General features: G+C 40.8%; 1 protein-coding gene across 5 annotated transcripts; it reads left to right on the forward strand.

Annotated features, from left to right (window-relative positions):
• Positions 1–205: 205 nt before the first annotated feature.
• Positions 206–24981, forward strand: LOC134086675 (NACHT, LRR and PYD domains-containing protein 3-like). Of its 5 annotated transcripts, none has more exons than XR_009939794.1 (12): positions 206–508; positions 1177–1226; positions 1879–2001; positions 3072–3219; positions 5704–5826; positions 9433–9501; positions 9847–11646; positions 13241–13414; positions 14111–14284; positions 17000–17173; positions 22108–22351; positions 22783–24981. XR_009939794.1 is itself a non-coding variant. In XM_062540055.1 (12 exons), the coding sequence occupies exons 4-12, from the start codon at positions 3098–3100 to the stop codon at positions 22793–22795; spliced, it is 2820 nt and encodes a 939-aa protein (XP_062396039.1). In that variant the 5' UTR covers positions 207–508; positions 1177–1226; positions 1879–2001; position 3097; the 3' UTR covers positions 22796–24981. The 5 variants fall into 5 exon arrangements, 4 of the variants coding, with proteins under 4 accessions (XP_062396039.1, XP_062396034.1, XP_062396087.1 ...); XM_062540055.1 differs by having other exon boundaries at positions 207–508; positions 3097–3219; positions 22108–22278; XM_062540050.1 differs by having other exon boundaries at positions 208–508; positions 22108–22278.
• The last annotated feature ends 290 nt before the right edge of the window (positions 24982–25271 follow it).

The raw sequence follows: 25271 nt of genomic DNA on the forward strand, positions 1-25271 counted from the left end.
ATTTTTGAATGTCAATGAATAGATTCAGTTCAGCATTCCAAATGTCTCTTTAATTTGTGCCACTCCTGATTGGTGGGCACGCCTGGTGCACAAGAAGCACAACACCCCCGACCAACTATGAAGCTCACCAATCAGAATAGCTGTAGCCTACCTCACACACTACACACACCAACCAACTACAACTGGCATAGTCAAGGAGGACGAAATTAATATAAAAGCCAGAAATGTGACCAAATGAACTGTGCTTTAATTATTTGTAGACTTTGCGCTTAGGTAATTGCGTTGGTTCATATTAGGATTATGATTGCGATAATTGTGGCACCAATCGGCCCCAAATGGGACTCTGGCTCAGCGACCCACTGCTACCCAACCCCCATTGGAGGCGGGACTGTGCTGTGCGCCACGTATCCATAACGAAAGCGAAACTGATCTCGTCGCCTCCATTTTGTGGATAAGCAGTTCAACATTTCTGCAATGAAGCATCTAGAAAATACAACTGGTATCCTAAGTAAGTAGCCTAATCTATCTCAGCATCGGATAGTGAATGTTTGAATTGTTGCATCAACGCAATAAGTTTAATAGTATTATGTTCATAATCAGGGGATTCAAACCGGAATGCAGGCTAGCCCAGTGTTCTCGGCACCGAAACGACGACACGTATCGTAGCCTACATTGCCTACATTGACCAGAAGCATATGTCGATCTTCGCTTTTAAGTAAGAACTACCATCACAGTAGTAGACTAATGTAAGCTACACATGTATACTTTTTACGCACATAAATAGTTAACGTTACGTACAATAGCCGTGTGTCTTTATGGGCCAACAATTTGGTCAACCGTCCGAGTGATCACAGGTAGCATACAATGGCCTAATCTACAGCTAGAAAACGGGACACAAACGTTGACCTAAAGGTAAAAACGGAAGGCCGCAAGCCGTTAGACTATTCTTATGCGCCCATGCACATTTAGGTTACTAATCAGGTTTTCCTTTATTAGAATGTGGAAGAATTATCTGGGCAACACATTATGCTATTTGACACGGCACTGTAATGACGTTTACAGACTCGGAAGTAACGAATAAGATGACCCCCCTATCTGTGCAGTCTGTGTCTTACTCTGCAACTGAACTTGAAGAAACCATTATGCAAAACTAAATTAGAATTGTTTTGAATGTAGCCTCCAGATGACGTTTTTCCGAGGCTGGTGCCAGTGGTCACATCAGCACTGTAAGTAACATATTGTAGCCTATGTCTGTGTTTTGTAGAAGGCCTACTGTATGAAATGTTTCACAAACCTGCCTCTCCAGCTTCTTGTATGTGTGAATAACTGTGGTTTCTACAGCACAGTTTCAGTGTAGCTATAGCCTACTCCACTGGTAGGTCTATCATGAATAAGACAAGTGATATTTGTGTTGACAAAGTAGCCTACAGAATGGACTAGTGATGGCCTATCAACTACACTGTAATGGGATTCACAAAGGTCCTTGAAATTGTGTGATCTTACAAAATAAGTCATTAAATAAACCAACTACACTGTTTAATATGATTGATTACTCTTATAATTAATTATTAACTCAATATTCTTAAAGACATGACGGAAACAAACAACATAACACATTTCATATAAACATACTGTATGCATAATGCAATATGAACACACCGAACATAACCTCCATGATGCCACCAGTTAAACAAAGAACTTGCAGTGTGTGTGTGTGTGTGTGTGTGTGTGTGTGTGTGTGTATGTGTGTGTATTTATGTATTTATCTCTCTCATTATTTCTGTTTATGTGTGTGTTTATCACAGTCTTTGTGTCTGTGTGTGCACATGTGAGGACACAAAAGGGTTAATATCTCCTGAATGTTGTTATCATCAACAGCAGAGCAAGATCAGCTGGTTGTCTTCATATCTGAATATGGATTTAATGTCTGGGACTGAAGCCGTCTAACAGAGAGGACCTGAGCATCAGAACAACAAACCCCTGAAGCACTCATAAAGCACAGTAAGTATTTAGAAACAGTGTTGACAACAAAGTGGGTTTCTTGTGTTGATATTAATCAGACAGAAACAAACCCCTGAAGCACTCATAAAGCACAGTAAGTATTTATTCATCATTTACAGAGAAGGTGTTGTGCTGACAACAGTGTGTTGATATTGATCACAGAGGTTAAAGTTGTTTTGATGCCAATGGCATTTCCTGTTTCCGCTTCTGTTGTCTTCTTGTCTTATGCTGTGAACGGTGGTCTAATTAATGTGTTATTATGCCTGATAATGAAAAGTTCTACACTGTTACTCTATGCAGTCATCATGTTTATAGTGTATAGTGTCCAGTTGTGGCTGTTAGATTTAGAAGTGTGTCACTAGTAGGTATTTATGTCCAGCTGGGTTCATGTCACTGTGCTTGTCATGCCACTAGGAGGCACTGTTACTTTATAAATGATGTTTTCACGTTCGATGTGACAAGAAGAATGTATGAGTTTGATGCTACACTCATATTTGCTACTGCTGGATGTTTTGGGTAAAATCTGTTTGATAAGTTATTCTGAAGCTCCACTACAGCACAAATAGCATGATTGATCATGAGGGAGTGGCAGCTGAAGGGGAACATCATGTTGTGCTGCGCTGGTTTAGCTGCTTTGAAGAGTTGTCTGGAGTGTTGGTCACTGCAGGAAGTAAACTTCCCTGCTCCTATATGAAGTTCCCCCATTTCAACAGAATTGTAACAGATGGCATAATAGCACTGGGTGAGTGTCAGGGATTCAGCCAGTGATAGGCGAGCTGATCAGTTTGATATCTTATATGCAAAACTGGCTTTGGGACCCACAATTTCTCATGTTCATTACGGCGTGATCCATACCGCATATTTTCAGCGTTTAATCCAATGGATACGGTGAGCTACATGGTTGAGCTTGTCCCCTAATGTGTGGCTGTTCATGGGGCTCAATACCTGTACTGTGCTGAGGTCAGTACTGTGTGTCTGTATCTGATAGTGGAAGTGTGTGTGTGTGTGTGTGTGTGTGTGTGTGTGTGTGTGTGTGTGTGTGTGTGTGTGTCTCTCTCTGTGTGTGGCAGGTGAAGTTCTCCTCTTCTTCTCTAGGATGGGGGGCACCAGCTCTAACAGGAGACCTCCCTCCCCTACACCCACCTGTGTGTCCATGAAGAGTGATAATTCCATGCCGAGAGGAATCGACTTTACAGGAGGAGACTCTTCAACTGGACAGTAAGATCATGGCTCTGGTCTTCATGCTATATGTCATGTGTGTTTAGGTGTGTGTCTGTTACTACATAATAATCATGTCAGGGATTCAGATAGGTGAGCTGATGAGTTTAATATCTTATTTGTAAAACTTAAAGAAAACTGTCGAGGTGTTGAACACTCCTAAACACTTATTAAGTGGTCCAGCTTGTCTTTGGAGATTAAAGGAATAGTTCAGAATTTTGCACATACATGTAGGACCTATTTCCAATTTCCAACAGGGTGATATAGGTCATTTTCAGCACATTTCAGCTGGTCTTTGGTGGTTAAAGGAATAGTTCAGAATTTTGGACACAGGACCTCATTTCCAACTTAGCCAGTGTGATACAGGTGCTGTGGGGGAAGACCGTTTTCAGCACATTTCATTCAGTCCTTCTAGTGACAGAGTTCACCGGCGCTAAGCTATCTCATTCTCAAGTTATTATGGTTAACCCATTTAGGCCTAAAGCGCCTGGAAAAAAAGCCTGGAAAACCTAAGGGCGATTTCAGGAAAAACCCCAAAAGCCTGAAGTTTTTCTGGAAATTCAGCAATTGTGTCAACGCCTACTAAGTTATTGATTTCTCAGCCTCTGTAGGAGATAGAAACAAAATTCAAAAAGTATTTGAGAGCTTACACCTGTGGCTTTCCTGGGAAATTGAGTTTACTCAGTTACACCTTCACAAAAATAAAACATGTACTGTGTCAGTGCAGGAACAGCACTATTTCATCAGAAACGAGTGCATTTTCCACAGCTTGTCATTCTGATTGACATCTGTTGACTGGTTATATATTATTAGTATGGTCAGAATTTACTGATAGGCTTACACAAGCTGTAATAGTTTCAAAAAGGTGACTGTGTTTACTATATTCCAAAAATGTAGGCAAATTGGGGCCACCACCTTCACACTATCAGTAATATTGAATAATGTGTGATCATTGACAGTCCTGGTGATCCTAGTCTCTGCTTGACCCCCCCCCCCCCCACACACACACACACACACATACAAAATGATGGCTTGTCATGTTTCTATTTCATATTTTGAATTCATAAACTCCATATATTTTGTTAATAGTTTATAGTATCTGCATAATTACTTATAGCTAAAAAATATTCAGTAATTTGAATTTTTTAACTATTGCACTTGTCTTGACGTTACAGTGGTGATATGTACTGTAGGTCTAATTGAGTGCCTGTCACTTTAAGAGGAACGTGAAAGTTAATTAGATTTCATTGTCTAGGATTTTGGCTAGAGGAAAATAATCGCGCATAGTCTCATGATATGTTTTCATTATGTTTCCGTCATTACATAAAATAAATGTTCGAAAAACTAACAAGCCAAAGAAAATATGCCTGGGATATGTGTTTTGCAATGTTGATTTCTATGATTTTGGTGAGTACTACATTAATTATAGAACGTGCACATTAAAAAGACTCAGAGTGCTACATGATACAACACACGTCTTGTGGTGATTTTCCGCCTTTAAAAGCAGGTGTAGCCTAATCCGAATCAGGGTTAAATCCATCAATTAGACAAACAGAGTCAGTAGGGTATCAGTTTTGCAACCTACCAGCCCTATGTCAAATGCAGGCAACATGAGGGAGGGAGCGCACCAAAGTCAATAATGAACGAATCCGAGAAACTCCTCAAAGTCATACCTTCCGATATCCTCGCTATCAAAGTCCTCCACGGGTGTTTGAAAAATTTAAAAACAATGTCACGAGGAACAAGACTACACGACACTCCCTCATGCCTGTTCTGATGCATTTCATTGGCCCAGAGGCCGATAACTGATGCAAAAAAAACCCTAAATGCTAAAATTGACGTATACGCTTTCCCGGCTTCAATGGTAGAACGACGCAACAGCGCTCCCGGCCTTAATGGTAGAAATGCGCCAATGCTTTCCCGGCCTAAATGGGTTAAGCCTTTTGTCATGCCCCATCTTTAATAAAGGGTTTTAACTTCACTTAAACGTACTCCTTGGCTCAGTGCGAGTTGCCTGAAGGAGGCCATAGTGGCTACCACATTGTTATGGTTAAGCCTGTTCCCTGAAGCAGTGGCTCTGAACTGGCCTTGGGATCCACAATTTCCCATGTCCATTAAGGCGTGACACATAGCCTATTGTTAGTGTTTAAGCCAATGCATACGGTGAGCTACATGGTTAAGCTTGTCTCCTAACGTATGGCTGTTCATGGGGCTCATACTGTGCTGAGGTCAGTACTGTGTGTCTGTGGGAGTTAATCCAGCACTCATATTGTGCTGAGGTCAGTGCTGTGTGTCTGTGGGAGTTTATCTGATAGTGGAAGTGTGTGTGTGTGTGTGTCAGGTGTGTGATTAGCAAACAGGAACAAAGAGTGTAATGTAGCCTCACAGTGAAAGAGTGTAATGTTCTCCTGATTGATGTTGTGTGTGTGTTTGTGGGTATAAACAGCAACATTTTCCTCATGGAGTTCTCCTCTTCTTCTCTAGGATGGAGGGCACCAGCTCTAACCAGAGGTCTCCCTCCCCTACACCCACCTGTGTGTCCATGAAGAGTGATGATTCCATGCCGAGAGGAATCGACTTTACAGGAGGAGACTCTTCAACTGGACAGTAAGATCATGGCTCTGGTCTTCATGCTATACAGTATGTCATGTGTGTTTGTGTGGGTGTCTGTTACTACATAGTAAGCATGGATTAAAGTTCTCCGTCGCTACGACGGATTTCCGTCAACCGGAGGCGCTACAGATGTCAATCATGAGATTGATGCAGATCCGGGGAGAAAATATTGGGGGTGGGGGGCGCGATCTCCCTTGCAAGCCGCAGTGATGGTTAAACCTCTAGTTGAACCCTGTTTTGTAGGCCTGTGCTTTTGTAGCCTATGTTAAAATCTTCGTTGTGCGCAAAATAAATAAATAAATAAATGCGTTGGTGCACCTGCGTTGATGAACATTAGGCTACTAGCCTACTACTACCACTACATTAGGCTGCTACTACTATTACTACTACTACTACTACTACTACTAATAATAATCATCATCATCATAATCATAATGATACAATAATAAACGAAATAAAGGCCTATTGAAACAGATGAAAGAACAGTCCTGATTTATAGCCTACTTTGGAGCCGCAGCCTATTAGGCTTTTGTAGGTTAAACAAGCTTTGCAGAAGTTCAGAAAAGCTGTTGTTTTTTCAGTTTAATTAGTCTGTGATTTGGGCTAATTATTCTTCAAAAACAGTTGTTTCGCCAGTTGTAATATAGGCTATAGAATAGCATCAGGACAGACATCCACGCAATAGCTGCGCAAGGTCTGTTTGCGATGATTTCTTGTCCGCACTTGCTGTGTAGTTTATCGATCTCATCAAATTAGGCTACTTAGAGGTCGGCAGTGTTGAGGAGCTTAAAGATGAATAGTCAAAAAGAACATGGCTATAGCCTATTTTCGGTCATTATTGATATTAATAGAGTCGGGTGCGCCCGAAACGCAGAGACAGACTAGGAAAGTGTGTCTGCGCCACGCCACTATCAGGCAATCCTACTGTTTACAGGGTCCCCGCGGGTCCTTAAAAAGTCTTAAAAAGTCGTATTTATTTTTTTGGATTTTCAAGGTCTTAAAATGTCTTGAATTCTAGAATTTCCGATGAGGAGGTCTTAAATTTCATGTTGTGCCGAGTCTGTTTCGTCAGCTTTGCGAATGTAGACACACTCAAATATTGTGGGTGTTACAATATAACAACACAGTAAAAAGTAGCGTATTCGTTCCTACAGACGGAGATAGTGTTTCAGAGTGGCAGACGCGAGCCAAGATTTTTAAGAATGCGACTGAAAAATATTCGAGGTTGCAATGGTGCACCTGACGCTTTTCGGGTGAGAGCATACATTTCTTTCGCCTGTTTTCATTGTATGCGTGCAACTTTAACAAACAATATAGAAGTAGGCCTACTGTATACCTCCTCGGCTTGGCCCTCTCTCTTTCTCTCTCTCTCTCTCTCTCTCTCTCGTGCGCGCTCAATGGACACCCACCCCTCGACATGCACATTTAATCCAAATAAAACATTCACAATCGTGAATAAAGCAATGACAACTAGCTAAATTATTATGAAATCCGGTTAGCAGCATGCTGCGCATTTTATTAAAACTCTTGCATTCAAGTTGAGTGATCATCTCATCACCAATGTTTTCTAACTCCAAGACTAAAAGGACCTGTCCCAAGGAGAAAAAGTATCAGCACTCCTTGAAACTTTAACACATGTGGGGGAAACTGAACAGTCCAACCAGTAGACTATGATAAGCTAGCCAACTATGCTACTTTGTTTACAATATTTTGAGGCATCAATCAGACAGCTGAATTAAAGAGGTAGGCCTAGAGTTGTAATACAAATAGTAGACTATATAATCTGCATAAAGTGTGCAGTCATGAATATCAGAAATGTCAGTATATGGGAAGAAAAATCGGGGGGGGGGGGGGGGGTTATTTAGTTTGAATGATTATCTATATAATGTGAATGATTTTTTAGCAAATATATTTATAAAAAATCATTCACATTATATGAAAGGAGTGCGATAAAAATGTGACCTTTTGCTGTTAGAAAGATATGCAATGAAAAATGTGGGTGCACCTACATTTTGTGCTGGTGCACCTGAAAAAAAAGTTAGGCGCACCAGTGCAACCAACGCAAAAAGTTAGTCGGGAGCCTTGTCCATTTTTTAACTGTGTTTAACTTGTAATTTGCAACTTGATTTGTTTACACACTGTTTGTACGTTATTTACAGCAGTATTGTTGTAGTATTGAGAAGGCAGTTGCCTGACGTGCACTATTTGCACTGTCACTCAAATGCAAATGTGCTTTGGTAAACTGAACAGCCTAGAGCGTACTTTTTATATATATTTTTGCCGTGGTAATGGTCTTAATTTTTATTCTTAGAGGTCTTAAAAAGGTCTTAAAAGTCATTAAATTTGTTGATAAAAAATGTGCAGATACCCTGGTTTAGTTTAACTGCTAATTTCTCTAAAATAATTATTATAAGCCAACAAGGTTAACTTATGAATTCAAAAGGATCCAGTAGCTTAGGCTATGTCTATACAGTTTGCCTAATTTGTCTTCTTCAAAGAGAAAGTCGTAGGCCTAGGTCCGTTTCCAATAAACAAAACGTATCTAATAGGAGTCCTATGACTGACGCGTGTTGCTATAAAACGTCTTGTCTTCCAGTTAATGTTCTTGAATATTTATTGTAACAAACAGCACAGTTTATACTCATATAATTGACACGACCAACACGGTCAGAAAAACCGTGGAACTCCTAACATTCATGCCGTGCATCGTTCTTAACCAAAAACTAAAACCTCTTAAAGTGACATGCACCTATTTAAACAACATGTCACCTAGGGCCTGATCACACTAGTAAAGTTACAGCAAATGATATCCTGACATCAGAAAACATCAGAATTCTTTAGCATATTACATTTCAAATCAATTATTCCAAATCATCAATAACAGAGGTCTATCTGACGGTAAATAACCTATGGCTGTGAGTTTTAATTGTTTTCATGTATGTCTGATAACAGGTGAGGAATGTTTTGGAGACATACATGTATTTTAGGCATAATGCTGGCCCTAATCTCTGACTGAAAGTGTACAGAATTTATGCATTTACATAACAGTATTTAATATATTTTCTCGGGGGTGACACCCTCTATAACTTTTTGGGGGGGGCAGCCAATGGGCTATGGCCGGCCCTGGGAGCACTCTTAATAAGCAACAGTCTGCAGTATTGAATAGCTAGGCCTACTTTTAAAATGTGTTACTTGTAAACGGAGGGTACAATTACTCTGTATGGCCCTATTTTACGTAGGTCTACGCTAAGGCCCTTTGATTTGCATCACTTGCTTGTGTACATTTTTTAAATGTATTTCTTTTTTTTGGCCAAATTTTTTTCAGTCAGATGATTTTTTTTCACTTTAATCCATGAGTAAGACTTGATATGTGTGTGAGTGTGAGAGACTGGTTCAGTGATGAAAATATTAACCATATATCACGGCTCCAGACTAACTTTTTTATTTAGGTGCACTGACGTTTCACCTTTAACCTTTTCACCTCGTGTCACCTTTAACGCCACGATTGTATAAATCCTGTGTTTGTATTGATGTACTGATGTGTGTGTGTGTGTGTGTGTGTGTGTGTGTGTGTGTGTGTGTGTGTGTGTTTTCCTGCAGCCCAAAGAACGAGAGCAGTTCCAAAGATTTGCCAATCAACCCTAAAGGAGGAGACTCATCCATTGGAATGTAAGATCATGGCTATACTCTGCAGTGTGTGTGTGTGTGTGTGTGTGTGTGTGTAAATGTGGTGAAAGTGTGAGAAAATGACTGCAAGGGAAATATGAAGCAAGTCTCTTCAACAGTAATCACAAGAGGGAAGAGCAGTGAGGGGAAATGGTGTATACAAGTATTCAATGTAAAACTGCTCTGCTGCTTATTAAATTAAACACTGATAATTGATTATGGTGTCTGTGTGGGATCCACCTACATCATCTTCATGCTGACTCATTGCATTATGTGTGTCTATGCATGTGGGATTTTGTCTTCAGTAAATGATTTAGTCTTTAATCGGATGTTCTGGTTTTCACACAGATATCAACAAATCCACAAATCCCACCTGCTGAAGAAGTTTCAGTCTCTGATTGAGGGAATCACTCAACAGGAAGATGCCAGACTCCTCCATGAGATCTACACAGACCTCTACATCACAGAGGGGGGAAGAGGAGAGGTCAATGATGAACATGAGGTCAGACAGATAGAGAGGGCATCCTGGAGAGAAGCAGCACAAGGCAGACCAATCAAATGCAGTGATATATTTAGACCCTTAACTGGGCAATACAAACCCCTCAGAACAGTGCTGACAAAGGGAGTGGCTGGCATTGGAAAAACAGTCTCTGTGCAGAAGTTCATTGTGGACTGGGCTGAAGGAACAGCTAATCAGGATATCCACTTCATATTTCCTCTTCCTTTCCGGGAGCTGAACCTGATGAAGGAGAAGAAAAACTATTTCAGTCTGGTGGATCTTATTCAGTACTTTTTCCCTGAAATCAAAGATCCAAGAGTCTTCACCAGTTCAGCACACAGAGTCATGTTCATCTTTGATGGTCTGGATGAGTGTCGACTTCCTCTAGATTTCCGCTCCAACCCAACCTGTTGTGATGTGACAGAGCCAGTCTCAGTGGACGTGCTGCTGACAAACCTCATCAAGGGGGATCTGCTTCCTTCTGCTCTCCTCTGGATCACCACCCGACCAGCAGCAGCCAATCAGATCCCTCATAAGTGTGTGGACCAGGTGACAGAAATAAGGGGATTCAACGACCCACACAAAGATGAGTACTTCAGGAAGAGAATCAGTGATGAGAACCTGGCCAGAAGAACCATCACACACCTGAAGTCATCCAGGAGCCTCTACATCATGTGCCACATTCCAGTCTTCTGCTGGATTTCAGCCACTGTTGTAGAGAGAACATCAAAAGAATCAGAGAGTGTAGAAATGCCACGGACTCTGACTCAAATGTACGCACGCTTCCTGATCATTGAGACAAGCATAAAAAAGGACAAGTATATCGAGAGAAAAGAGACAGATGAAGAGGTGATTTTTAAATTAGGGAAACTGGCTTTCCAACAGCTGGAGAAGGACAATCTGATCTTCTATGGGGAAGACTTGAATGAGTGTGGCATTGATGTCACAGAAGCATCAGTGTACTCAGGAGTGTGTACTCAGATCTTCAGAGAGGAGTCTGGGCGGCATCAGGGGGAGGTGTTCAGCTTTGTGCATCTGACCATCCAGGAGTTTCTTGCAGCTCTGTATGTGTTCCTCTGTTTCAGCAACAGACAGAGAAACATGCCTGACCAACAGCAAACCTCTCAGCTCTCTGCTCTGTTCAGAGCTGCAACACTTTATGACCTACACAAGACTGCAGTGGACCTGGCCTTACAGAGTAAGAATGGACACCTGGACCTTTTCCTCCGCTTCCTTCTGGGCCTCTCACTGGAGCCCAATCAGAATCTCTTACGGCAACTGCTGCCACAGAGCAGTAACCAATCAGATAGCTCAGAGGAAACAGTGCAGTATATCAAAGAGAGGATTAGAGATCAGAAGAACTCTGAAGAAGAAGACAGAAGGGTCAACCTGTTCTACTGTCTGAATGAGCTGAATCACCATGCTGTAGTGGAGGAGAAAAGCAGCTCAGATACTTTGCATGTACACATGCTCTCACCAGGAGAGTGGGAGACTGTGAGTTTTGAGTTTACGACACCAGAAAAGCAGTTGGCTGAGTTTGACCTGCAGACGTATATAACGACTCCAGAGAAAGATCAGACTGAACTTCTCAGTCCAGAAGAAGTTCTTCAGAAATTGGAGCCAGTGGTCACAACATCTACATCAGCTCTGTAAGTAACACTGTGTGTGTGTGTGTGTACACAGTATCTTTGTGTGAGAGTGAGAGAGGGAGAGAGAGAGAGGTATATGGTGATGAATGATGTTCCTCCTAGGCTGATTAAAAGCTGCACTATGTATTTAAAATGTCTGCATGGTCATGTATTTTCAGATAATGCTATTTCTTTCTATTGTAGACATGTTTTTTCTCAGTACAAAATAAGCTGCCATATTTTTACATTTGGTAAATCTACAGCAATTCTTTTGATGGGTGTTAGTTTACTCCTGTACCTAAATGGGTCATTATGAGCTAACTTTGGTTTGAAAGAAAATGGAAACCATCTAGAGCGAACTACTGTAATGCTTACGGAGACAAAGGTCATTTGGTGGCTGTTTGGTGATCTTTGTGAAGAGTCGGGTGTTTTGTCTGCAAGGAAGAGAAAGTTTATGGTCCTGATGCAGAAAAAAAAGTCTATTGGTCTATTTCATGTAGTGAGTTTGTGTGAGGGGTTGGTGTTAGTAGTTTTGTAATCTGTGATGGCCTGGATGCCTTGCCTCATGCATCGGGGTCAGAGCTGTTCTTGATCCATAGCTTGTGGCTGTGCTTGGCCTTTTTGATGCCCCTCTTCAAGTTAGCTCTGGATGAGCTCAAAGTCTGAGCATTACTTGATCCGAAGGCCTTCAGCAATTTCTGTGTGGGAGTCATGGGTGGCCTACTGTAAGTCAAGTCAAGACTATTTATTTAAGTGGCAAACACTCTCCTGTCAGTGTTTTCAAGTCATGTCACACTTAAACCACTATCAGACATAGGTCATAGTACATAGGACATAGGACATACAGTAGGTTGCACCACGCAAAATAGTTTCAACGTATACCTAAGTTGACTTAAAGGACCACTTAACCATTTTTCATTTTAAACTACGTTATTCCCTTAACTAAGAATGTTTACTAACAAACTACATTTATATTACTTATTTATATTACACACACTCCAGTGGCTGCCATGCAGGGCACCAACATCCACATAAGTAACTTTTGGGGGTAAGAGTTTTGTCAGGAGAAGCTTGAACTGGCAACTTTCCTGTTCCTGGATGACTCCTCTTTTTCCTAAACTTCTGCCAGCCACAGCTGAGATATATTGTAAACCATGTTCTAAACCATGTTACCGTAAATCCTCAAATTATGGCCGGGCCTCAGATAATAGCCAGGTTTCTGTGAAAACCATGATGTTACCGTCTATCATCAATCAGTTTGTGGTGATCCGCAACCGCAGTTCATCCGTTTTGTTCACTAGGGAATAGGAATGAACATTGACGAGGATTAGGCTTGGTAGAGGGTCTGTGGAGTTAACTTTAGTGCAGCTCTCAGTCTACCCTGTCTGTGGTTACTTTCACAATCTCTGGGATTACACTGATAACTGTCTGACATTTCCTGTTGTGTCATATGTGCGCTGAACTGTATTTGTGCGTGCGTGCGTGCGTGCGCGCGCGCGCGTGTGTGTGTGTGAGTATGAATGAAGAGAGGGGGGGAGCTGCAGAGGTAGGTGAGGGAGTGTGTGTGTGCTTGTGAAGGGTTGGTGATTAATATTCACCTATCATTGTGTTTCAGGCTCTGGAGATGTAATCTGACTGAGAAGAGCTGTTCCTATCTGGCCTCTGCCCTGACTGCACACTCCTCAAGTCTTAGACTGCTGAAGCTGAGTTACAATCAGCTACTGGACTTCGGAGTGGAACTTTTATGTTCTGCACTTTGTCATCAAAACTGCAAACTGGAAGAACTACAGTAAGTTTACATTCATTTAGGGAGTTTCTGTGGGTATATACAGTATGTATTAGAGCTGTACAATTAATCAAATTAATCATGACTTCCAAACATTTTGAAAATGGCATAATCAAAATATTATTTTGCTACATTCAGTTTCATAACAATGCTCTGTTTTTGTCTTGAGTTGTTGTGTGCGTTAACTTTAAGCGTTAGATGTATTTTTTCCTGTTGGATTATATGTAACAATCAATTTAGAATTTTTCAAAATGTAAATTGTGAATATGGATGATAGTTCCAGAATCACTGAGTAATCATGTTTAATAATCATGATCTCGATATTGAACAAAATAATCGTGATAATGATTTTTACCATAATCGAGCTGCCCTAATGTATATGTTTATATTTGTTTGTTTAATTACTGAGACTACCGCATCTACAAAACTGATGGTCCATGCTTTTGATTGATATGAGGGACAATTTAGTAAACTAAAGACAGCAGATAGTGATGAGAATGCATGTGTGTGTTTGATAGAATGTATGTGAGGAAAGGTGTGTGTGTGTGTGTGTGTGTGTGACTGTGAGCATGTGTGATTTGAATATTGGGGGAGAGATGGAGAGAGGATGTGTGAGTGACTGACTGACTGACAGACCGAGAGATAATGAGTAGAAGGCTGGTCATTACCATTAAAATACTGTATACAATTCTGTTTCAGGCTGATGCACTGTGATCTGACTGAGAAGAGCTGTTCCCATCTGGCCTCTGCCCTGACCGCACACTCCTCAGGTCTCAGAGTGCTGGACCTGAGTGAGAATAGTGTGCTGGACTCAGGAGTGAAACTTTTATGTTCTGCACTTTGTCATCAAAACTGCAAACTGGAGGAACTACAGTAAGTAATTGGAACTTTTCTACTACTACTTTCCAGGCTTCCTGGGTGCCTGAGCACATTCAAAGTGCCCTTTTTAGTGGCCATTTAAATGATCAATGCTTCATAGAATTACACATTAACATCTAAAAATGAATGTGTGAATTACTTATTTGAGAATATTTTTTTTAAAGTAATAATATAGAAGAAAAAGTTGGTAGCCTCGTCTATCTGTGCTGCTGCCGGCAGGTAACGTCATAGGCTGTCAACGTTACCTTTCCCATTTGTCTGTCTGCAAGATGTGCATCGTATTGGTGTTGTTTTAGGAAATGTGAAAAGCAGGGTAAGATCACTACAGACGGTCCCAGCAGTGGCGCAACTGGCTGGGGCACCTGCACCGTACGCTGGCGACCCGGGTTCGATTCCCGCCCCGTGGTCCTTTCCAGATCCCACCCCGACTCTCTCTCCCACTCACTTCCTGTCATTCTCTCTACTGTCCTGTCCAAATAAAGGCATAAAAAGCCCAAAAATAAATCTTTAAAAAAAAGATCACTACAGACAGTCTGTCTCCAAAACTACAACGCTGATGTTGAAAAATAAACTATAACATTCTCGTTTTGAAGCGTCATTTTGCCAGCTAAAGCTTTTCAACAAGAATCAATTTAAACTGAATTGACCAGTGAAAGTGGCTACTAGTCGGTTTCTTTTGCATACTAGCTAGCAGCTATGCAGCTAACCTGGGAAATCTTGTGAAATTGCAAAGGGAAAGCATGCATCGTTATATTGAATGATGTATATTTTTGTATTTAGTAACCTACTAATAGGTTGTCAGGTTAGGACCAGTTTTTATTAACTTACTGTCAGGAAAATCTTCACAAATTATAAGATACAAGAACCACAAACATGTAGTATAGTTTTCGCCAAGAGGAGAGAGTGACCAGAGAGGAAGTGCTTCTCCTCTCCAAAACAGTCTCTGAGCTCTTCGACACAAGAAAGCTCTTTTATTTAACAAGCAGATCAAAACATATGAGAATGACCTTCAGTCAGGAGCTCCATCATAACTCCCTAAATGTCTTATCTTTTCCAGGTGCATAGTGTTCCTGTGAGTCTCCCAAGTGAAACTATGAATAACAAATTATGAATAACAAACTGTGAATAACAACTCTGTGAATAACAACTCTGACACACACAAGTGAAATTAATAATGATAATATATGTTATATGCATTTCTTTGTCACTTACCCTATATGTCCTCTGCAAACTACCACACAGTTTTTGTCACATGTGTTAGCAAATGCACTTTAGTTTCTCTTCAGGGCTTAGAATGTAAGATGTAAAATGTAAAATGCAGATTTTCTAATAGGAGGAAGTGTTTGTTACAACACATCATAATACAATTTAGAATGTTTGATTGCTTTTTACCAAAACAGCGAACACATCACACATAATGAATGTACTGGTATACTGTGTTTGGTTAGCACCTGGAGTTCAGTCCAAAAAGTTCAATCTTAGTCTCCAGAAAGTTCAATCTTAGTCTCATTTGACCATAAAACTTTTTCCCACATGGTAGCAGAATATTCCAGATGTGTTTTTGCACTGAACTCCAAGCGCTATGTTTGGCGAAAACCAAACACAGTACACCACCCAAAACACACCATACCTACTGTGAAGCATGGTGGGGGCAACATTATGTTGTGGGGATGTTTCTCTTCAGCGGGGACTGGCAATTGGTCAGGATAGAAGGGAAAATGGATGCTGCCAAGTACACTCAAATTCTTGAGGAAAACCTGTGTCCCTCTGCTAGACAGCTGAAGATGGGCATGTCATTCACCTTCCAACACGACAATGATCCTAAACATACTACCAAAAGAACAAAGCAGTGGCTTAAGGATAGGAAGGTTAATGTCCTTGAGTGGCCAAGTCAGAGCCCTGACTTAAATCCTATAGAATCCTATATCTGTGGATTAACTTGAAGAGAGCAGTCCATCGCCGTTCCCCACAGAATTTGACTGAATTTGAACAATTCTGCAAGGAAGATTGGGCAAATAGTCCCCAATCTAGGTGTGCAAAGCTACTAGAGACATATCCAAACAGGGGTGCGTTTCTAAAAAGCGTCATATGCTAACTTGCGTCGCAACCATGGGAGTTTGCTCCGTCGTTCTTGGATTTGGTGTTACTAGAAAAGGTAGTTCAAACTCTCAATCACAAACACGGACGCAAAGTTTGGTCGTTTGAAAGACTGCCCCTGGGCAGTCGCACCTGTGGCTTACCTTGGGAGTTCCAAAAATCACAAGCTGCCAACTAAAAATCACTAAGTTATTGTTTTTCTCGTTAACTATTATTAATTAAAAGACCGACTCCCCTGTTGGGCTCATTCTTGCTACTTGTGTTAATTTGCGTGTTGGTTTGCGTTTTGGTAGGCTATGGTACTCACAGACCCTGAGAGTGTACTGTAGATCCAGATCATTGGTACTATGGCTAAGGCAGGTGATTTTAGCCTAATTTTGACTAGGTGGCGATAATAATAATAATACATTTTATTTAAAGCGCTTTTCATGACACCCAAGGTTACTTCACAAGGTTGTAAAATCATCTCATAAAAATAATATTAATAAAAAAAAGAAACATGTTTTTAAAGTCAGTAATTGAGTCAGACTGTCTGATGTAGTCTGGCAGTGAATTCCACAGCTTGGGGCCGACGTACTTTTGGAGGGTTGGTGATCTATCATTGTGTTTCAGGCTCTGGAGATGTAAGCTGACAGAGAAGAGCTGTTCCTATCTGGCCTCTGCCCTGACCACACACTCCTCAAGTCTCAGACTGCTGAACCTGAGTGGCAATGAGCTGCTGGACTCAGGAGTGGAACATTTATGCTCTGCACTTTGTCATCAAGACTGCAAACTGGAGGACGTGCAGTAAGTGTGTGTGTGTGTGTGTGTGTGTGTGTGTGTGTGTGTGTGTGTGTGTGTGTGTGTGTGTGTGTGTGTGTGTGTGTGTGTGTGTATGGGGTGTTGAGTCACAGTAGGCAGGGTTTCCCCCAGAAAATTTGTTAGTTAAGGTGGTGTCTGTCCAGGGGAAGGGGGCGTCGCCGTAGCATCCCCGCCGCATCGCCGCCACTGCCCTACGATGGGGGGGGGGGGGGGGGGGCGAGACTGGTTTAACTGTAGCCGAGACCGAGTCACAACGACCGAGTCTTTTAGGAAGCAAGTCTGAGTCCAGACCGAGTCTTAAAGGAGTCAAGGCCGCATCAAGACCAACCAAAGAAAGGGGTTTTCATAATTTACATCACCAAGGATCAATTCCCAAGTTCAAACAGTTCAATTCCCAAAGGGTAGAGAGGGGATTGTTGGCTACAGGAGCAGTCTAGCACACACTTGTCTAAATAACTTCTTTTCTGATTTACTTTAAGACAAGGAGGTCAGCTGAAGTAAAAATTTAGTAGGCTGTCAGCATTTCATTAATGTTGAAAATGTTGAATTTTGACACTAATGACAGCATTTCACATTCATTGTATCAGATTTAATTGTATTAGCAACCAATTAAACATCATTAACACAATTTAGACAATATTATACCTTAAAAGTGTAAGTTTACAACTCCAATACAGGGCCTTTTGTATCTTTCAAAACCTTTGCACTGCTCAGCATGGCACCATAGGATATATTTTAAAGCCAGTCAATATTACAATATTCTATTAAAACCAAGAATATTTGTAATGGTGGATATTTTAGAATATACCATGAAATAAAGATGAAACTGTATGAAAATATAACATTGCGACTGTATGGTGAAGTTAGTGAATTGTGATTTAGTAGCCTCAAGCTGCAATTCTTTGATTTAAGCTGTATTGTGCGTGCCTGTTGCTCATATTGCCGGAACGTTTAATGCTTTTTAAAACATAATTAGCGAGATCGTACCGCATTGAACGCTAATATTTTGTCACTAGCAACCAAATCTGTCATCTGTCAAATACAGTTACATGTTCAGCTCTGAACAAAAACATTCAGGAATTATTTCTACAAAACGGAAACGTGCGTCCCGCCCGGTCGGGATGAATGAAACTGGCATGGGAGACAAGAGGCTACAGTTTGTTTAAACTAGCCTGTGTAAACCTCAGACAATTTCAATATTTTACAACACGTGAATGAATAGCCGTCACAAGTTGTTGTTAGCTGTAGGCTAGATGGCACAAGTGTTTGTCACAACAAATTACAAGATGCAGTGGGCTACTGTAGGCTATGCATTCATAGTAGACGAGTGATACAAAAAAAAGATAAAGCGCTCAAAAGCGTTATGCCGCTCATCCCACACATTTGGTAGATTCAACGGAGAACCATTCCTGTGAGAGTCGTCAAATCTAGCTAGGTTTAGGCTATTTGTGTTCGCAGTCACTCTGAGATATGCGTGGCAGTGGCACCTGATATCCAATACTCATGCTGAATGAGCGTGTCGCCTGTGCGCAAAGGCCAACTCAACTTTTATGCGTTCTACAGAGAAGGGAGACTAGCGGCTATACGGTTTGGAATGACAGGGAGAAAACATGACAAAGTAATACGGCGAATATCACTATACATAATATATTTATATATTTATTTATTTATTTATTGAAGACGCTAGTTAAGGCGGCAGCCCTGTGTTGTTAAGGCGGCCGCCTTAGCAGGAAAGCGCTGCGGGAAACCCTGGTAGGAGTGACTTAATTCGTATTAATTGTCGGTAACTGTGAGTATGCGTGTGTGTAATGCTAAACTCACATTACAGGAAAATAGGGCCTAAGTGAAAGTTTGTGTGTAAAGGGGAGGCCATGGGGTTGATTTTAACACTAAGACATACAAAAGCAAGACCCAAAAATCAATATCATAGTAACAATGATGTTTACTGCCTTATACACGTGTGTGTGTTGCATACAGTTTTCTAGGTCTGTGTGTATATAAGGGAGAGAGAGAAACTGTGTGTGTGTGTGTGTGTGTGTGTGTGTGTGTGTGCGCGTGCGTGCAGTGTGGTGAGGGTTGTGGGTAGAGCTGGGCGATATACCGAATATACTCGATATATTGCAGGTTACAGTACGTGAGATACATTAAATTGTTATATCACAAATATCTAGTATTTCACCGTCATCATTTTTCCAAGCACGTCATTTTGTGACGTCTAGGTGCAGGGATTAAAGTTTTCCGGCACCGTGCCGGAATTCCGGCGTGCGGCCATTGACTGCGTTCATTTTTAAAAATATTATTTATTTGTTAACGCTATTGGAAAAACACGCAGCATTCGTTAAGCTGAATTTCCTTTCCCTGCTCTCCCTCTCTGTCACTCACGCGTCACGCACCCTTTTAATACACACACATTCAGACACAGACACAGACTCCCCTTCGTGCACACCGCGTCTGACTGTCTCCATAACGAGATCATCCCTGGAAGCGCGGTCGCACTAATGCACCTGACGCTGCGGGTGGAAGCATAAGTTCTTCCGCAAATTTTGTAGACTATGCGTGCAACTTTACCAAACCGTATAGAGGTAAGCGAATTCTCCTTGGCCCGCTCTCGTGCGCACTCAATGGACACCGCCCCTCGACATGCACATTTAATCCAAACAAAACATTCACAATCGTGAACGCAATGACGCACAGAAGACGACTAGCGGAATTATTGTTAAATACGGTTAACATCATTAGTAGGCTATGCTGCACACATCTGATGTGGCCTACCAATGTTTTTCAACTCCAAGATTTAAAGGGCCTGTCCCAAGGAGAAAAAGTATGAGCTTACCTTGAAACTTAAACACACGTGGGGACACTGAACAGTCCAACCAGCTAGTATGATAAACTAGCCAACTATGCTACTTTGTTTACAATATTTTGAGGCTCAATCAAACAGCTGAATTTAAGAGGTGGAGTTGTAATATGAATAGCAGGCTATAAGCTGCATAAAGTTTGCTGTTATGAATATCAGAAATGTCAGTAGGCTATACAGAATGTGTGTGTGTGTGTGTGTGTGTGTGTGTGTGTGTGGTGTGTGTGTGTGTGTGTGTGTGTGTGCTTTACATCTTGTTAAAAAATCATTAAATAAATAAATTCACATTATATGAAAGCAAAGTGATAAAAAGTCAGACATGAGTCGACCACCACACATGCCTTCTAATCTGTGGGAAACTGTTATTAGGCTACTCTTTAGAAAGACGATCATTGTTTTTTTTTTAATACCTTAACTTAAATGGTTGCAACTAAATCTTATTCTTCAAATGCCTGCCTTCCAATTTCACATATCCTGACAACATGACACCTTATGATTGTAGGTCAATTTGTAACCTGACAAAGATTAGCAGCAAAACTTGATATAAAAAGAAATCCTAAAGGCTACATGTAGCATATTGTAGTGTGTTGGACTACTATTACCACCTATTGGCCTTTCTTGGGGTCCAACATCACAAGCAAGGCCTGTGTCGTGTGCAAACACTCCAAAAAGTTAACCGGTTTCCAATCGATCGACCAACATAGTGTCGTATAGAGTCGCATACACAAGTCTAAAAAAGTTCAGGCTCAGGATTTTTTTTTGCTTTAATCCCTGTAGGTGTAACTGCAAGGGATCTTCAAATTAAAGTTATGATATCTGTGCATTAGGCAGAAGGACTACTGTCTATCTAAGTGCACGTCTGACTGTTTCAAAACGACAGCGCAAATAAGCACATCTCAGTCTACACACATGCATTTCTCGTGCTAAATGTTCATCTATGCTTCCTCCAGATTTATTCGTTTTTAATTACATTTATGAGATCTACGCATCGAGGCAGATTAGGCTATTGTCTATGAGTGCATCTGCCTGTCTCATAACTAAAAACGCAACCATGTCTTATTTATCAACGAACAACCGAACGACTAATTAAGGAGGCACGCACCACCGTTCTATCCAATGTATAGACATCATCATTCATTATGGAGACATAGCTATCAGAGACAGATTAAAACAAGCTTAATTGATTTGTAAAGTTAACTAAAGCCATGAAGCCATGCAAAAAGAGAAGTGAGTTAACAGTTCATCCTTAAGAGTGGATAGGCAGAGGGGCCTTTCAAAGAAGGCAGGGAAAGAAGAAGAGAATGATAAAGCCAAATAACAGGCCATGCTCTGCAAATAGGCTAAAATAAACCAATTGATGTACCCTATTTAGGTGTGTTGAAATGTTTGCATGCACATGTTTCCCTATGAGAAACATTCATAGTAGGCTACTGGCAAGATTCAAAACTACAATACCTTCACCCCTGTTTTACATACAAATTTAAAATAGAAACCACCAAGAATGTTTTAATGTGGATATAATTTCCAGGGATTGAACTGGTATGATTTATCCTAGCTTGCTACATCGTACTGACATGATTTGAAACATCACAGGGTGAAAGTCAAAGTTCTTTTGAAATTTCAAAATATTGATATATATATATATTGTATATCGTGAAATAGACTAAAAATATTGAGATATTATTTTTTAGCCATATCGCCCAGCCCTAGTTGTGGGAGAAGATATGTGTGAGGGAGTTGGGCAGGGAGGAGAGTGTGCCTGTGTGTATACTGTAAATGTATGGAGTGTTGTGTGGGGGAGAGTGTGCGTGTGTGTGTGTGTGTGTGTGTGTGTGTGTGTGTGTGTGTGTGTGTGTGTGTGTGTGTGTGTGTGTGTGTGTGTGTGTGTGTGTGTGTGTGTGTGTGTGTGTGTGTGTGTGTGTGTGTGTGTGTGTGTGTGTGTGTGTGTGTGTGTGTGTGTGTGTGAGAGAGAGAGAGAGAGAGAGAGAGAGAGAGAGAGAGAGAGTGTGTGTGTGTGAGAGAGAGAGATTCTGTAATTATGATTCAAATAATTCTGTTTCAGGTTGACCAAATGTAATCTGACTGAGAGGAGCTGTTCCTATCTGGCCTCTGCTCTGTCCACACACTCACGTCTCAGACAGCTGAACCTGAGGGCCAATGACCTGAGCAAATCAGCTGTACAGCAGCTCTCTGATCTAGTGAAGGACCCACACTGTAATCTGGAGGAACTAGAGTGAGTAAATATCTAAACAATAGCAGCTCTCTGCTCTAGTGAAGGACCCACACTGTAATCTGGAGGAACTAGAGTGAGTAGATATCTAAACATGTCACGCATGTCTTTTGTTTTCTATCCTCTAGATTATCTCTCTTCTGTTTCCTCTGTGTTCCTCTCTCTCCTTTTATCATTGATTTTGACGATTTCATTGCTTTTGAGATATAGACAAAGTATTTTGAGATGTGTTTTTTGTTCAGATAATACATTACGTGGTGCAGTTTGCACTAATTGTTTTGAGAAATGCATAAACTGTTGTCCAAACGTTAATGATGATTAGAGAAATGTGTCAGACTGTAACTTAATTGAGTTACTAACCTCCTTCCTGTTTCTGTGCGTCAAATGTGTGAATGTGTTTCTTATGGCTGCTGTTAGTGACAATAGAGCCCTCTGTCTCTCATGCAGTCTGGGAGATGGTTGTCATGGATACTGATTGATGATCATCTTCTCTTCCTCATCCTGCAGATGGCGTTACTGAGCATCAGTGTGTTCTACTTTGACTCTGAACACACACACACACACACACACACACACACACACACACACACACACACACACACACACACACACAAACACTGTCAAGTACTCTGTCCTGCAGAATGTCTGGGGACGATCGTGAGCACGTCGCCATCTTGCAGCAGCACACTTCCTGATTCCTGAGGAGAGCACAGCAGTGAGGTGTCATTATGATGTCATTTATGAAGCCATCACTAACCCCAATCCAGTCACATATGCACAGCAGTGAGGTGTCATTATGATGTAATTTATGAAGCCATCACTAACCCCAATCCAGTCACATATGCACAGCAGTGAGGTGTCATTATGATGTAATTTATGAAGCCATCACTAACCCCAATCCAGTCACATATGCACAGCAGTGAGGTGTCATTATGATGTAATTTATGAAGCCATCACTAACCCCAATCCAGTCACATATGCACAGCAGTGAGGTGTCATTATGATGTCATTTATGAAGCCATCACTAACCCCAATCCAGTCACATATGCACAGCAGTGAGGTGTCATTATGATGTAATTTATGAAGCCATCACTAACCCCAATCCAGTCACATATGCACAGCAGTGAGGTGTCATTATGATTTGTATCTATTTTCTATGAAGCCATCACTAACCCCAAACATGTGACAGGAGGTCCACAATAGGCCCACACTTAGTAGCTAATCAAGAGTCCATATATGATTGAAAGGAATGTCATCAGCCTGGGAATGAAGAGTTAGCTTATGATTGAAATGAATATCATCAGCCTGGGAATTTAGATCCTTACACCATCACTAACCCCAATCCAGTCACATATGCGCTAGTTGAGCTTCTTGCCACAGCTGCACCAGATTTCCTGATGGGAGAAATCAAAATAACATTTGTTGCATTTATTTTTGTAAAAACATGTTTCTCCTCCAGTTGCATGTTTATTTTAGTGATAAAGACTTTTAAAGTCTCTTAAAGTCTTTGCATAAAAAAATAAGAAGATAAATTCACCAGCAGTCAAACTTCAAAGCCACTACATACCTACATGTGCAGCAAGGAATGTATCCATAGTTCTTTTTAAAATAATGAGGATTATTAACAGCAACACCACATACTGTATAGCAATTTTAGCTTGCCAGAGGCGCTTAATGCATTAACACTGAATTGTGTCTAGAAACACTGCAATATACATCTGAAAAGAAATCTGCTTGTTATTTCTTGCGAGATTTGAACACTATTTTTTTTTTAAAGTATATTTCTGGGCTTTTTTATGCCTTTTAATTATAGGACAGTAGAGAGAGACAGGAAGTGAGTGGGAGAGAGCGTTGGGGTGGGATCCGGAAAGGACCACGGGGCGAGAATCGAACCCGGGGCGCCGGCGTGCGGTGCAGGTGCCCCAGCCAGTCGCGCCACGACTGGGGCCTTGAACACTATTTTTAGATGTTTGAGACACACTTAGCTAAAACTCTTTGCACTTTTTTACTAGACGGGTCATAAATTGTTGATAAATTGACTCATATATATATATATATATATATATATATATATATATATTAGGTCGCTTGTTGGTTTATATGATTTAATTATCATTTAAGACTGACGAGGCCTTATGTCTTTATGTAGGAAGGGGGGTAACTTCATTTGAAAAGAAGCTATTCTGAAATTGTTTATGGCAGCCAATGCTTGATCACGGAATCCAGAAATGCTACAGCTCTTATAAAGAACGTTTGTATGTTTATCTATTGTACTTAAAACAGTTAAACAGCACCCCTGTTGAGACACAAGCTCTTATGGTGCTGTTTTACCAATGATGAAGTTATACTCTGTTGAATGGAAGAATGGTATGAATGGTAACTTCATTTTCAGTCAAGCCTCAACGCCACTACATACCTAGATGTGCAATGTATTTGTAGCTCTTTTTAAAAGCATGATGATATATGATAATGTATAAGTGTTCTCTGGAATCTCTGCCAAATTAACTTACCAGTCACTACTGGCATGTGTCTAGAAACACAAAAATATGCATCTAAATCTTGAAATCTCTTTGTTTTTGAGAAAGATTGTGTTTTGTTCATTTTAAAGAATATATTTAGACTTTAAAGATGCACTAAGCCAAATCTCTATGCACTATGTACACTGTTTCTGCTGTGAAATGTAATAAAGCTGAGACATACAATACATTACGTATACATTTCATGATTTGTCCTGTCTGAAGCCCTTTTGAAGTCATCCTAGTTGTCTTTACAATGTGATTATATTTAATTAAATGAATACATTCAGATGAATGTATGTCTTTCTTGTAAATTGTTGCTTTCCTTAAGACAGGGTGCATACGTTGAATGTTGTACATGTTAATGACTCCCACAGCAATGTATGTTTGTGTGCCTGTGTGTACTGTAAATGTCTGTGGGCGTTCCCCACTGACCACAAGCACTCAGATCAAGACTTGAAAATATCTTGACTGACTTCA

Source organism: Sardina pilchardus, chromosome 1 (assembly GCF_963854185.1).
Source record: "Sardina pilchardus chromosome 1, fSarPil1.1, whole genome shotgun sequence".
Taxonomy (NCBI): domain Eukaryota; kingdom Metazoa; phylum Chordata; class Actinopteri; order Clupeiformes; family Clupeidae; genus Sardina; species Sardina pilchardus.

Excerpts from the sequence above, each read along its gene's own strand:
- LOC134086675 (XM_062540055.1), top strand. The coding sequence starts at position 3,098 with ATGGGGGGCACCAGCTCTAACAGGAGACCTCCCTCCCCTACACCCACC. Across the intron at positions 13,415-14,110 it reads TGCAAACTGGAAGAACTACA|GCTGATGCACTGTGATCTGA; the intron begins GTAAGTTTACAT and ends ATTCTGTTTCAG. Across the intron at positions 17,174-22,107 it reads TGCAAACTGGAGGACGTGCA|GTTGACCAAATGTAATCTGA; the intron begins GTAAGTGTGTGT and ends ATTCTGTTTCAG.